The sequence below is a fragment of the Aythya fuligula genome, chromosome 1, assembly GCF_009819795.1.
Source record: "Aythya fuligula isolate bAytFul2 chromosome 1, bAytFul2.pri, whole genome shotgun sequence".
NCBI lineage: Eukaryota > Metazoa > Chordata > Aves > Anseriformes > Anatidae > Aythya > Aythya fuligula.
Window position 1 is genome coordinate 64,192,944 of NC_045559.1, and position 13,496 is coordinate 64,206,439.

General features: G+C 44.5%; 1 protein-coding gene across 10 annotated transcripts in view; it reads left to right on the forward strand.

The window, feature by feature from the left end:
* Positions 1-896: 896 nt before the first annotated feature.
* Positions 897-13,496, forward strand: part of WNK1 (WNK lysine deficient protein kinase 1) — a 104,783-nt gene continuing 92,183 nt past the window's right edge. For 7 of the 10 annotated variants that reach the window (XM_032191393.1, XM_032191401.1, XM_032191421.1 and 4 more), the window contains exon 1: positions 897-1,788. In XM_032191393.1, the coding sequence (XP_032047284.1) occupies positions 1,006-1,788 (783 nt within the window). In that variant the 5' untranslated portion in view covers positions 897-1,005. The remainder of the gene's footprint in view (positions 1,789-13,496) is intronic. The other 3 variants (XM_032191446.1, XM_032191451.1, XM_032191459.1) reach the window with 1 other exon arrangement.

The window sequence follows — 13,496 nt, forward strand, 5'->3', positions numbered from 1 at the left end:
TCCGCGGTGGTGCCACCACCCGCTCCCACCCAGCGTGGTGAGCGCTACCCTTGCATGAAGGAGGGCGAGCTGTGAGCCGCTCCCTCCCCCTGCTGACAAAGGGATTCCCCAAAAAAAAACAACAAAACCCTTTGCGGCCTTCCATGCGCAAACCCCGCACAAAAAAACTACAACTCCCATGAAGCTCCGCGCGCGGCGAGCGCCGCCATCTCCCCTCTCACCCTCCGCCGCAGGGAAGGAGCGGGCGCGGAAGGGGGCGGGCTGCGCGGCGCGGCGCTCCCCCTCCCTCCCCTCCCCTCCCCTCGCTCCCCTCCCCTCCCTCCCGCCCCGCCCCCCCCGCCGTGTGTCGGTTCCGGGCGCCCGCCGCCATTTAGCGCCCAGACGGCCCCGGGGCAGCTCCGCTCCGCGCCCCGGCGCCTCTCGGCTCGGCTCGGGGCTCACCTGCGGCGGCCGGGCGGCTCTGCGGTGAGGGCGGCAGGGCCAGGAGGAGGAGGAAGGAGGAGGAGGAGAGCGGGAGGGCTCCGGGCTCGGCCCCGGGCTCGTCTCGGGGCTCCCCGCGAGGCCGCCGCCGTTGTGGAGCGCGGCCTGGCGCGGGCGGAGGCTGTGGAGCGGCGGGCGGAGGCCGCGGCCGCCATGGGCGCCGCTGCGAGGCGGGGCTGAGCCCCGCGGCTCGGGGTTTTTTTTGTGTTTTTCTTTTTTTTTTTTTTTTTTTTTTTTTCCTCCCCACCTCCCCTTCCCCCTTTTTCCGCCCCCGGTGCCCCATGTCGGCCCCGCTGCCCGGCGCCCCGCCGCACGATGGATGCCGGCGCTGAGCGGGGCCGCACCCCGCCGCCTCCCAGCCCCGCCGTGAGGAGCCCCCGGGGCCCTCCTCCTCCTCCTCTTCCTCCTCCTCTCCCCTCGCAGCTCCCTCGGCGGCGGCCCGGCCCGCCCGCCGCTCGCTGAGCGGCCTCGGCCCCTCTCCCCCTTCCCCCCTTCTCCCCCTTCGTGCCCCCTTCCCCCTCGGCCATGTCGGGGGGCGCCGCCGAGAGCGGCCCCCCGGCCCCCCGCTTCCTGGCGCCGCCGCCGCCGCCGCCCAAGAACGGCTCCAGCTCGGACAGCTCCGTCGGGGAGAAGCTGGGCGCCGCCGAGCACGGAGCCCCCGGGGCCGGCGGGGCCGGCGGCGGCGGAGCGGGGAGCGGAGGCCGGAGCGAGGAGTACCGGCGGCGCCGCCACACCATGGACAAGGACAGCCGGGGGGCGGCCGCCACCGAGCACCGCTTCTTCCGCCGGAGCGTCATCTGCGACTCCAACGCCACGGCCTTGGAGCTGCCCAGCCTGCAGCCCGCCGCCCCCTCGGCCCCCGTGTCGGGAGGCAGCGCCGCTCCCTCCGTGTCGCCCCCCGAGTGCGCCGGCCGGACCTCCGGCATCGCCGCCGCCGCCGCCCAGCCCAGCTCGCTGCTGCAGCAGCAGCAGCCGCCGCCTGCCCCGCTCCCCGGGGAAGGACAGTGCCCGCAGGAGCCCCCCGCCGCCAAGGATGCCGCCCCGCTGCTGCCCAAAGAGGAGGAGGACGAGGCCGCCGCGCTGCCCCCCAGCAGCGCCGCCGGCAGCGCCTCGGCTGCCAGCCGCGAGTTCGAGGAGCGGAGGACGCAGCAGGAGGACATCGAGGAGCTGGAGACCAAGGCGGTGGGCATCTCCCCCGACGGCCGCTTCCTCAAGTTCGACATCGAGATCGGAAGAGGCTCTTTCAAGACCGTGTACAAAGGGCTGGATACGGACACCACTGTGGAAGTCGCCTGGTGCGAGCTACAGGTAATGTAAATAAAAATTCGGCATCGCCAAAGCGTGCTCCGTCTCCCAGGTGCTCGGCTGCATGCTTGACAACGACAAAATCCATTGATTTTTGAGGTCTGCTTGACTTAGGCGGGGAGCTGCAGACCTCAGCTGAGCCTCTCCTGTGGAAGAAAGGTGGTGCAGCCTTTCCTCAGAGTCTGAATAATTTGTTTAGCTTTTTATCTTCAGAAAATACATTGCAAAATGTTATAAGAAATATAATTCTATTTTACACCCACAAAATAAAACTTGGAGGATCGTAGAAATACTTGCACATAGCATCAGGGAGGCAGAAGAAGAATGTGTCTGTTGCAATGCAAAGAAATGTCCACTTGAGCTAGAATTAATTTTTCACAATTTCTTTAGGTGCTTTTCTTAGAAAAATATTAACGTGTAAATTTCACAGATACTTAATGTGCCTGTGGCAGGGGATCCTTGTAGGAGGTAACCTTAGGATATACCCAGAGTCATGTAGTTCATCACCTTTAGTTTTGCAAGTTACTGTTTCATTCTAAGATGTAGGGTTCTTGCTCAATACAGGTACAAGGAGGAAAATAATCATCTCTTTTCTGAAGCTTTGCAAAACCTGAAGTTTAAAGTTTGCAAGTGACTAGTGGATCAAACTGAGTAAGAAGCTGTTCTTCTACCAAGTTTCTAGCCAGAGCAGAGCCAGCGTTCTGCAGAAGCCCAGCCTGATGATGACAAGAACACCCTTATTTCGTGCGAGTCAGAGCTTGTGTAACTGAGAGGCAGGTTGCTGTGCAACAACCTTAAAAGAAGTGGGAAGAGCTGGAGTACCAGGAACAACTACCTGGTGCAGTATTTGGCTTTCGAAGCCTCAGTGTTAAATTAAAAGGATAGCGCTTGTTTTTAGGGTGGCTTCAGTGCAATCTATAGGGAGACTCATGTAATGTGGCCTTATTATTGTGTGTGTTCTCATGCAATTTAGGGCAGACAAAAGAGCATTGGGTCAAAATCCCAGGATGTTCTGAGCAGGCTCTAAGCAGGTAGCTCAGTGGGGTGAAGTGTGGTACTAGGCCAAAACTTTGTTACCCTCAAAAGCAATTCTGTGTCTGTTCCAGTGAAACAGACAGAATATATTAAAAGATCTCTGTTTGTATTGATACTTGCTTTTGGATGATTGCTCAAGCATTTCAGCAATACCTTGGTTGATTATTATATTGTTGCCCTTATTTCCACAGTCAGTGAGTGTAGAATCAACTTCAGTTTTCGCTGAGACACTTCAGCACGCACTTTTCCTACATGCTAGTTATGTTCTTGCTGTGGTGGTCCTTTGAGCATTAATTTTAAATAAAAAGTGCTAGGCTCTGCTTAAGCTTTTCATATGCAGTTTGACCTGAGAGGAGATTAGTAATCCACCAAAATGATATGACTTTTATTTGAAATCATAATCTTTGCAGTTCTGGAGTTCTGTGACTTTAACCCCTGGGTCTGTTTTCATCTTTACAGCGTACTTACTGATCAGAAACTAATGTCAGCTTGGCATCAGTCGCTTTCAACTAACACTACCTCTGAAGTGTCCTAGGCATCTTCAGTACTATGCAAGCATTGCCTAAAGAAGCACCTTCTTTGAAGTAACTTAATAAAGAAGTTTGTTTTTAGGGACTGTGTAGCAGAGCTTTCAGCTGATTGAAGAACTGAATAATTTAAGTGACAGTGAGGCTGCAAAAAGCTCAAATGAAAATGTTTCTAGGGGGGAAATATTTGGTGTTTTGCTTGGAGACTAAGTATATTAGAGTACCTTCTGGCTTAAGTTACTTTGAAGGCGGTAGCTTTTCTCTCATAAGGAGAGTGCATACAAAATGCCTCTTTGAAACATGAATACAAGTTTTATAGCTGTTAAAGTGTTTGCCAGAGGAGCTAGACTGTACAGTTAGTAGAATATTTTAAGATAAAGTCCTGTTTTATTGTTTGCATCTAGAAATAAAAGGAGGAACTTGGGAGTTGTTGGTGTGATGGGTACATCCTCTCCTTTTTATCTAGGAAAACTGTAACTGTTGACAGGGTGATGAAATGCCTTATGCATGACTTGTATCAAAATAAAATCTAGATTCACAAAAATAGACAAACTTAAATGTCATACTGGCTTTCCAGAATGCCATGGCTCAAGGATGGGTGAGCCTTCAAAGCCTGTTTATTTTATGTTGGAAACGTGAATTGCTTTCTTTGAATGACTCTTCCATGCTATATTATAGCAGCCATAACTGACTTTTGTTTATTTTTAATTGCCTTGAAGTGTGTTCTTTACCAATAAAGCATCTTTTCTTACCAGGGTTTATGCTAGCAAGCATAGGCATCCGTAGGCATCCCACCTCTCCAGAGCCTTCTACAGTACAACTGTAGCGCTGTCAGGATGAGGCTGCTTGGCAGGATTATGCAGGTTGAGTTGTCCCTCTCTGGGCTTGCCCGAAGTTGATAGAGGTATATCACAGTTCTCTGGAAGTATGTTCTTTTCAGGCTTTTCTAGCACACCTTGATTGCTTCAGTTTCTTTAAGTTCTCTGCTGTTTGGAAGGCAGGAATATGCCAGCCACTTTCAGTTCAGGTGAATTAGCATTTAAACATTGGAGCAAATCTTGTAGTAGGAACCTTGTGGATCAAGGACAGCATAGAACAACTTGTAGTGGTCTCTGGCAGAATGACTATAATGATGGACAATGTAACTGGATCTAACTTTTGTGTATGTGTTCTCCAGAGATAAAGGATAAAATCAGAGTGTCAATATCCATCTCACCAAAAAGGAGTTTGGGCGCTGTGTACCACATGCAGCTCAGGTTCCCAAGTTGATGATTCCCTGGATTATATTGCTCCATATCCAAAAGCAGGCTTTTCAGTGGCACTCTAATGCCCCTTATGCTTGATGTACTGAACTGTGGTGGAAATAGGAGAGAATGAACTTTTGGGGTTAGCTTTATGGTGTTAGTGCCTTCAGCATGGGAGGTCCTGGCCAAGGCTTAATTTTCCTCCATTTGAGGAAGATGGGAAGGCTTGACTTGAAGGAATTAAGTGTTTAAAGGTTGCTCATAGATGTCTAATAAAATTCTAAGGAAGGTATGAGTGATAGACAATCCTAGTTTAAATTTAGCTGTCTGTATTACCAGATTGTGGCTGAACCCAGTTTAAATACTGGATGCAGATATTCAAATTTGAAATACAGCCCTGCATGGAGAGGAGCATGGCGGAGCTGTGAAGAGCTCAGCAGGAACTGCTTAGGGCCAGTGCTCAGCTTCAGTTGCTGCAAGGAAAATTTGAAGGCTCACACTGAATTAACATACTTTTATTCCCATTGTATATGTTCATCTTGGCTCTAGTTATTCTGAGTCAAGTGTGCCTCCTACTGTTGTCATTAGCACATCTCATAAATTTAGTGAAGTAGTAGTTAAGATTCCTGCTTTAATGGTCTTTAAGTAGGCAGAAGCAGGCAAAAGTGCTTATTGCCACTGTTCCCATTTAATTTAAAATCTCTTCCTGTACAATTGTGTTGCTCTTCAGTCTTTAAAAAGTTACACTTCTGAGCAGTGAGCCACCTTATACCTCTATACAGCTCAGGTAATATGGCTAAAATGTGCTGCCTCTTCCTGTTGTATTATCTGTGTTAAGTAATAGGCTTATGCCAAAGGTGGTAGTCACGTAGCTGACCGTAAAAGTCAAATCTTAGGCGTAATGTGTCATTCTCTGAGGCTCTATTTCAGTTTGAGTCAGTGTTAAACTAAAGGTGGTCACCTAACCTCTGGTTCACAGAGCAATACAGGCCAGTCCAGTCACTGGCTGGACTGCAAAACTTTGTGCAGAATTACTGCGCTGGGTGCTGTCAATCAAATACTTAACTCTTAAGTATGGGAGGAGAATTGAGCTCTTTTTTTGAACTGTGTATTTGTCAGGGATTTGAAGTCTTGCCTTCTTTCATTTGGACAGGGTTTCCTTTTAAAGGAAACATGATCTAGAAATTGTTCCTAGAATGGTATTTACATTGGTTGAAAACACTGCTGGTGTAAACTGCATGTGTAGAACTGCACTGCTTGTCTGGTAAGTGCTGTATCACTCCTGTCCCTTGTATTCATGAACTGTATCTGGTGCCTGACCAGCCTTCCCTTCTTTGAGAGGAAATACATCTTGCTGATGTCTCTACCATTCTTACTCCATCATCAGAGCAGCATTAGTCAGGTTGCTGTGCTTAATGCTGGGTGCCTGAGCTGCTGGGGGGGAAAGGAGGCCGAGTGCTGGCTGCCTTAGGCAAGGCAGAGCTGCTGAAGCTAGGCAGTGAGTTTGAAAGGTGAATGGTACAAGGAGTTATGTTGTGCTAGATATACTTTGAAGGGAAGCCAAATGTGAATTTGGTTACCTTTAGTTATGAATCTTCTGGGTAATAAACTAGTGGAGGGTACAAGAACCACAATTCTGTTGCAGACTGTAAGTTACAGATTGAGCATCATGTATGAAATGTCCTGGCTTACCAGTGGAGTTTTCCATAGGCAAGAGCTATGAAAACCAGTTGAGAACAAACATAACTGAATGTGAACCATGAGATTGTTAGTGCAGTCTGGTAGGAATGATAATGCAGCTGCTCGTCACTCTTTATTACAGGAAGTAGTGAGGTGCTGAATAATATTTCCATATGTCAGATTTTTTTTTGACTGTAGCAATGTGCAAAAGTTAACTTAAGCAACTTCCTGTATTTTGAGCTTATATATGAGGTACATCTTCACTTCTAGTGACGCTTTAGTTTTAATTCTACCCATTTTTATTTCTTAGTTATGGCTATACTTAGAAATGAGTTTTATTTGTGCAGACAATGACGGAATATAGCCTCTGTACTCAGGAGGCTCCACTTGACTGCAGGCTCACCATGAGCAGTATCAGCTTACTGATAGAATAATTCTTTAAAAAAAAAAAAAAATCTCTTTGCTTTCTCAACTGGTTGAGCTGGGAATGTTTCAGAAGCTGCATGTTTGTCTGACAACCAAAAAAGGTCTTGTATCACATAACTGTGGCATCCTGTAGTCTTTTTTTTTTTTTAAGCTGGTTGCATATTGCTCACTGGCCAGCCTGAGTGCAGAGATGCTAGCTGTGATGCACATGTAGCTGCATTAAAACAAAATGGAAAACGAGATCAAAACCTCTGTGCAGTGAGAGGAAGCTGAGAAGTGTGAACCTGGAAGTCATCTGACTGTTGACATGCTACTAGAAAACAACTACATTCTGCTTGTGGAGGAATAGTCAACAGCCTGAAATAAATGTGCATTCCTTGACAATTGTGACTGTGCTCTAGTTCTGAATATTTTATATTTTACAAAACTGTTGCTGAAACAGTTCAAACTTGAATCTAATCCAGTATTGTGACTCCTCTTCCTACCCTGTACTTCTAATCAGTGTTTAAAATACTCCAGTGGTCTGTGAGCATAACTGTTATATGCTTCTGTTACAGTCATTGTAATGTATCCTGTTCATTACTACTTGTGCTAGATGTGTGATTGTTGTAAATATTCATAAACGAAGGTACATGACAATTCCTGTGAATATCATTGGGGCTTTGCAGAGCTAAGAAGAGAGGAGCTAATAAAGTCCAAACCACTGAAAGCAAAAGCTGTAAAACTATGACACTTTCAGGTTACACTGGATTTCATTAAGTCTGCACATTTAGAGAGCTTGAAGTCTTCTGCAATCAACTCTAAATTTATTTGCAGCTGTTTTTCCCTGCTGTGGCACAGAACAAGTTACTGGTACTTACTGCCTTCATGTCTCAGATTTGAAAACTCCTCCTTTAGCTAAAGAACAAAACCAGCCATATTCCTGAGTGTTTGTGCTGTAATTGATACAATTGACAAGTTGATAAATGACATGGGAAAGGAGCCAGACTAATTACCTGCAGAAATCTAAACAGTGGACAGACTCCTTCAGACTTCACAAAGGTGACCCTGAAAAGAGAGAAGGGGGCTTTAAAGTGCATTCTGGAGCTGCAGCTGTTAGGAGACCTCTACTTAGGAAAATAATCTTACCTCAAAGGGATATCACTTTTAGGGGATGGCTGTGGTTCAATTTATTGCTGGCTGCTTGCGAGACAATAACTACAACCAGCTATGTACCTTCTGAAAAATGCAGTGTTTCTTAGGGAAATGTCATGTTTGTCAGTTCATGTGCGTTGGAGAGCTGTGGAACTAATGCTCTTAAAGAAGATTTGTTTTGGGCTGCTGTGGCTTAAAATAAAAACTTGGCTCTGTAACTAATTTTTGAGGGCTAAAGGGAAAATATTGGGGCCATAATCCATCTTTGAAAGTGGGGAGGGAACCTGCTAAAGCTCCCTGGAGACATCCTGTGTAGGGTCCTTTGAGAGCTGTCTAGCAGAGTAATAAATAAAACAAGCAGTAACAGATCTGGTTGTCTCCATGGATGCAGTGCCTGGTGCAGTGCAGCTTCAGTACTTCTTGGTTAGTAACTTCCCTCAGGGCCACATGTCCTCTTTCTCATTTTGTTGTTTTGTTTCATACCAGCGGCTTGTTAAACAGCACAGCTCCAGCTGTTACCCGGCTTCTCCATGCTGGATGTGACAAAGCCTGTGCTAAGCAGGGGCAGCCGTGGTGCTTCCTGTCATGCATGTCTTCAGAAACTTTCACATCCTGTAAAGACTAGCAACTTTTCAGAGATTACTAACTATTTCTCCTGAATCACAACTGAGTTGAAATAAAAGCCAAGTACTTTTATGTTCCGCTCCTCAGATTCACATTTTTAAGCTTGTCTTGATCTGGAGGACTATAAACTGTTGAAAAAGGGAAATGCAGACATAATGGCTGTAATGTTTGGGCTTTAAGAGGAATAATAAATGCCATGCAAGTTTGCAGCTGGGCATAAGACTTTCTCTTGGCAGAGCATGTGCTTTTTTAATAGCAGATGGTACTGAGTTACTATTCTTGACTCTTAAACTTTAAATAACGATTCCATGGTTTTAACTTGATCATGATGTGCATGTACAATGTCTGGAAGAACATTCCTGCAGTGTATTTAATACACAATTCCTCCTCTAAATAGCAGGATTTATTGTGCTGCTTGAAAATTGAGTTCTTGGAGGAGTTGAGGGCTTTTACCTAATCTGGGGCATCTGAAAGTCTCTTCAAGTGAGGTGTGAAAATTCTTGTCCTAACCAATGAGACTCAACTCACACCGGCACTTGTGAGTGTTGTGTAGGCTGCTTGCAGTCCCCAAGGCTTTCTTCTAAATGCTTTTGAGAACAGTTTAGGTTCTGTACCGAAACTTAAACAGGGTTCAGATGTCTATGGTCAAGATACTACGAGCATCCTCTTTCTACTTTACCTGTAGTTTCCACAGCATGTTTAGGAATTTCCAAAAAACTTAGAAATGCAATGTGTGGGTTTGGTTGCAAGTTCTAAAAACTTCCCTCTTTTTTTCCCTTTGGGAAAGCAGGAGAGGTGATGAGGATTGAATCTGTGGCCTCAGGCAATAGGCACTTGAGGTCAGCTTTGAGAAAGGCAGTTTGCTCACTTCCTTGTTTTATGGGCACAACCTACAGGCTACTCCCGAACTCCCAATTTACAAAGGACAGACTGCGTGTTAATAATGTCGTAGGTCGTGTGATGCTCTCCTCTTACCCTAAAAGGTGATGCTCACGACAAGATCATCACAGATGTTGTTAAATATTTTTTTTTTTAATAATTCAGAACAAAATGGGAGGGAATGCAGTGAGCAGAAGCATTCAGATTCATTTTTAAACGTACTTCTGAACATCATTTCGGTTGTCATTTTCACCTGGTGATGACACATGCATTACGCACATCCAGATTGTTCTAAAGCGCTTCCAGATTTGCCTGGGTAATTCCCAGCAGCACTGCATTTTACGTTGCCTGAATCACGGGCAATTTAACATACTTATTTTTTTGGCAAAGGAAATTGCAGCTTGGTCAAAATTGTACTTGTGTTGGGGTTTTCTTTGTCTTCCGGATTCAGTTTAAGAATTGCTCACCTAAAGTGATAAGCACTTTTCACAAGAATAATGCCTTCTAAATCCTTCTAAATCACTCAGGCAGAGAAACTTACAACCTTTAGATTTATCACTGTAGGTCTAAGAAGAATCTTTGGGGCTGCTACCTGCATACTTGCTCAGAATGTAGAAATCTTGCAAAAAGCTTGATGCTTGATGGCCATCTGTGCTTTAGACAAAATACCTATGAGTTCTCAAGCAATGTCAGCGACCCTGGACCTGACTGGGTGTTTTAATGTAGGTTCCTTTTTCTTTTTGTACTTGGCGTGCCCAAGAATGTGGCACTGAAATCATCCGGTCTATGATTTGTCATAGTCTGAGCAGCAATTCTCTGAAGTTACCTGTTTGCAGGACGAGATCGGTATGGTGGTTTTCAAGTCTCATTTCTGCAGTGGTTGGCAGGGTTCCTCCGAGCATGTTACCAGTAAGATTTAAATCAAAGGGGAGACTTTGACAACTGATAACTTGTGATGTGGATGCTGTGTTTCGAGCCATATTCCAGAATGCTTTGGATCCTGTCACCTTTGTTAATAAGAGGTCGTGGATAGAAGCTTTTGATGGCCACCTACCGCACTGTGTTTTATTTTTTTTTTCGTAGGACAGCAGATGGTATGGAAAACAAGCTTTGTTAGACTCCTTATTCAAGCTTAGTGGTTTCTGTTTAGTTCTCCCAGATCATCTATTTTATCTGCATGGTTTCAGCCATTCCTAACTTCGTGGCATCAGTGGCTGGAGATGGTGGGTTCTGATAGCAGATTTGGGGGCTAGCGAGAGAAAGCAAGCAAATACAGATGGAAAAAAAAAACACAACACTCTCATTTAAGTGACTGCGGGTTATTACCACCATTTAGAAGAACATGAAAAGAATAGGAACCCTGCTCTCCATGTAAATAGGGTAGATTTGAAACAACTGTGTAGGGCTTGGCTAAATAGAAGATGGTACAAAGCAATACCAACAATTATGTATGTTTTATCTGGTTTTGGCTGGTCGATAAGAGTCTCATGATGGCTTATGTCTGTCCAACTGGTAGTGTTACCCAGTTTCCTTGGACGTTTTCCTCTGAGTAACCATGTGAAGTGTTTCTTCTTTGCTGACTGTTGCTGGCAAGTTTATGACCCCAGTATGAATGCGTTTGCCTGCTATGAGAACAGCTTCTATCCTGGCGAAGACTAATGACACACAAACAATAACCCACGAATATTGCTATTAAGAGCTTCAGCAATCCAGGCTGATTATCTTAAGGATCTGCAAATCTGTATACACTTATGTAATACGCATCTGTTAATGGCAATTTTTGAACTGTTAGCAGGTTTTGCTGAAATACTGCAAAATGTTATGTCTGTTTCTCAAATCTGCTTCTTTATCTTATTCTTACAGTTATTTTCCAACACGAAACTATTTTTGGTTTGCATCTTTCATTATTCAGCTGCTTGCACTGTACTTTCATTCAGGAAATGTAAGTTGTGTATCTATATAAAAATGCAAGGCGGTAACTTTTTGTGCTCCATTATTCTATAGCCGATACGGACTCCGAGCTTTTGGGTATTCCCTAAGGAAAAGTTATGGTAGGTGAGACTAAATTTGAATTGGAGGGTTCTTAGAAAGCAGTCTGTTCAGACAAGGATCTTAGAGTAAGAAAGGCTGTCTGAAAAGATTGAGTTATTGTTATGTTGTCATCTCTGGACGTAATGTGTAGGATGTCCTGTGAGGGCATGGTCTTTATTTGTGTTTATCTTGCTTTAGGGTTAGTGTGTTGTTAGGTTTGCTAGGAACAGTGTGCTGAAAATGGAGAACCTGCAAAAACGTCTGGTAGGAGAAGACTTTAAGTTCACTGTTAGCATATTTCTTCTGTGGTTTTCTCTACTTCCTTTGCAAGCAGCTTGAGCTTTTGTCTGCAGATAAGCAGCTGAAAAGCAGAAATGCAGGTTGTCAGCACATGGGAAAAAAAATCTCACGTGGTACTTGAATTTGATTTTTGTTGCCTCTTGATGGCAACTGTGAGCCAGCTCAGGTGATGGTAGGGTTTCTTTTGCAGTTCTCATTACCCAAGCCTTAACGTATCTGAGAGGTTCAGTATTTACTCGTGGGATCAAAAAAGGGACAGGGGAAGAGAAGCAGCTCTGGGTTGCTGCTGAAAGCTTAAATACTGTAGTATATTAATAGATTGTGTGTGGTCTATATCTGACGATCTGCCTAAAAATAACTGCCTTTAATAGGTATTCTTCTAGGAAAATATGTATTTGTCTCTTTTGTGGCCCTTTTGCATGCTTGAACGTTCAGCACTTCTCGGGGTAGTGGCAACTAAATGAATTTGTGAGGAAGAAATCTGAGGGGGAAGAAGAAGGAATTTCAGCCTGCAGTTGCAGTCATTTTGTGCTTGCAGAAAGGGAAAAGATCCCAGGGAATTCTGGTTTGAGTTACATTCGTGGCTGAAGTAAATTTCATGTACAGAACGAATAATTAGTGAACATCTGGTTGTTTATGGACTACATCTTTTCTGTCTGTATAAAAGAGGAAATCTTTCCAGTTGCTTTCTGGTATAATTCAGGTATTTCAGAATGTCCAAGTACTTTGTCTCTATTATCCGGGTATGAGTAATGAAAACTATCATGTCCAAAATTAACTTCTCGATTTATGGAGGCAATACGCCTGCAACCAAAACTTCCTGTAGTCAGGTTGTACTAATGCAGCTCTGTCACACACTTTTCACTTCTACTTTCATTTTGTTGACGGACTGGTCATTTTCCCTGTAGTTGGTGTCCTTGGAGTTTTTAGGGTGTCTGTATGGATGCATTGTATGGGATATAGGGTTTGTGGAAGTGTGCGTATATGGTAAGGGTAAAAAAAAAAGCATAATGCAGCACAAATTGCAGCATATCAATGCAACTGGACAGGACTAATTGGACCAATTAGGTGGACGTGTGTTTGTAAATATATGTGATAGTGTTTATCTATTTCAAATGAGAAAGATAGCCAGTTTTCTTGCATGTATTTTGCAACTAGGATCCAAAAATGTTTCTCTTCTCACCCTGTAAGAAATCTTACTTCTCAAATTTGTGTAAATCTCAGAAAATTAGGTGGAATTGAACCATGATTAATTGGTGTTGGAGGTGCTTAAATCTGTCATTATGGCTGACTTAAGTGGTTTCTTCTACAGGACTTTGAGAATTGAAGAGGCTTTTGCAAGATAGGTGGGGCATAGCAAAAACGTTTGTTTCTTGGGTTGTACGTGGCATGAGTTGTAAAGCTTTAGGACTATACAAGTTTAAAAGGGTGAGTTGATTCTGAAAATTGCCATTGCTCTGAATGGCTAGTTCATGAAAGTAGTCTTAATGTAGTACTTTGTGGATTTATTTTGCCAAAATACCTCCTTTTGTGTTATTAAATTACTAACACTTTAATAAGTCACCTGATTTCAACATGCCTCGGTTTCTCAGTTCTTTAGAGACTTGTGAATTAAGTATCTGTGTTAATTGCATTGGGCATGTAAAGTCATTTTATACATGTATTCAGACTGAGCTATATAATGGCAGCAGCCAGTACGGATGAACATTTTGTTGCTCTTTGTTTTTTTAGTATTTTGTAATACATTATGCTCCTGCAGATTTTGTCTCCAAGGTAAAAAATGTGATCAGAGTTTTGATATTTGAAGGCCATTTTTGGATTTGGAGCGATC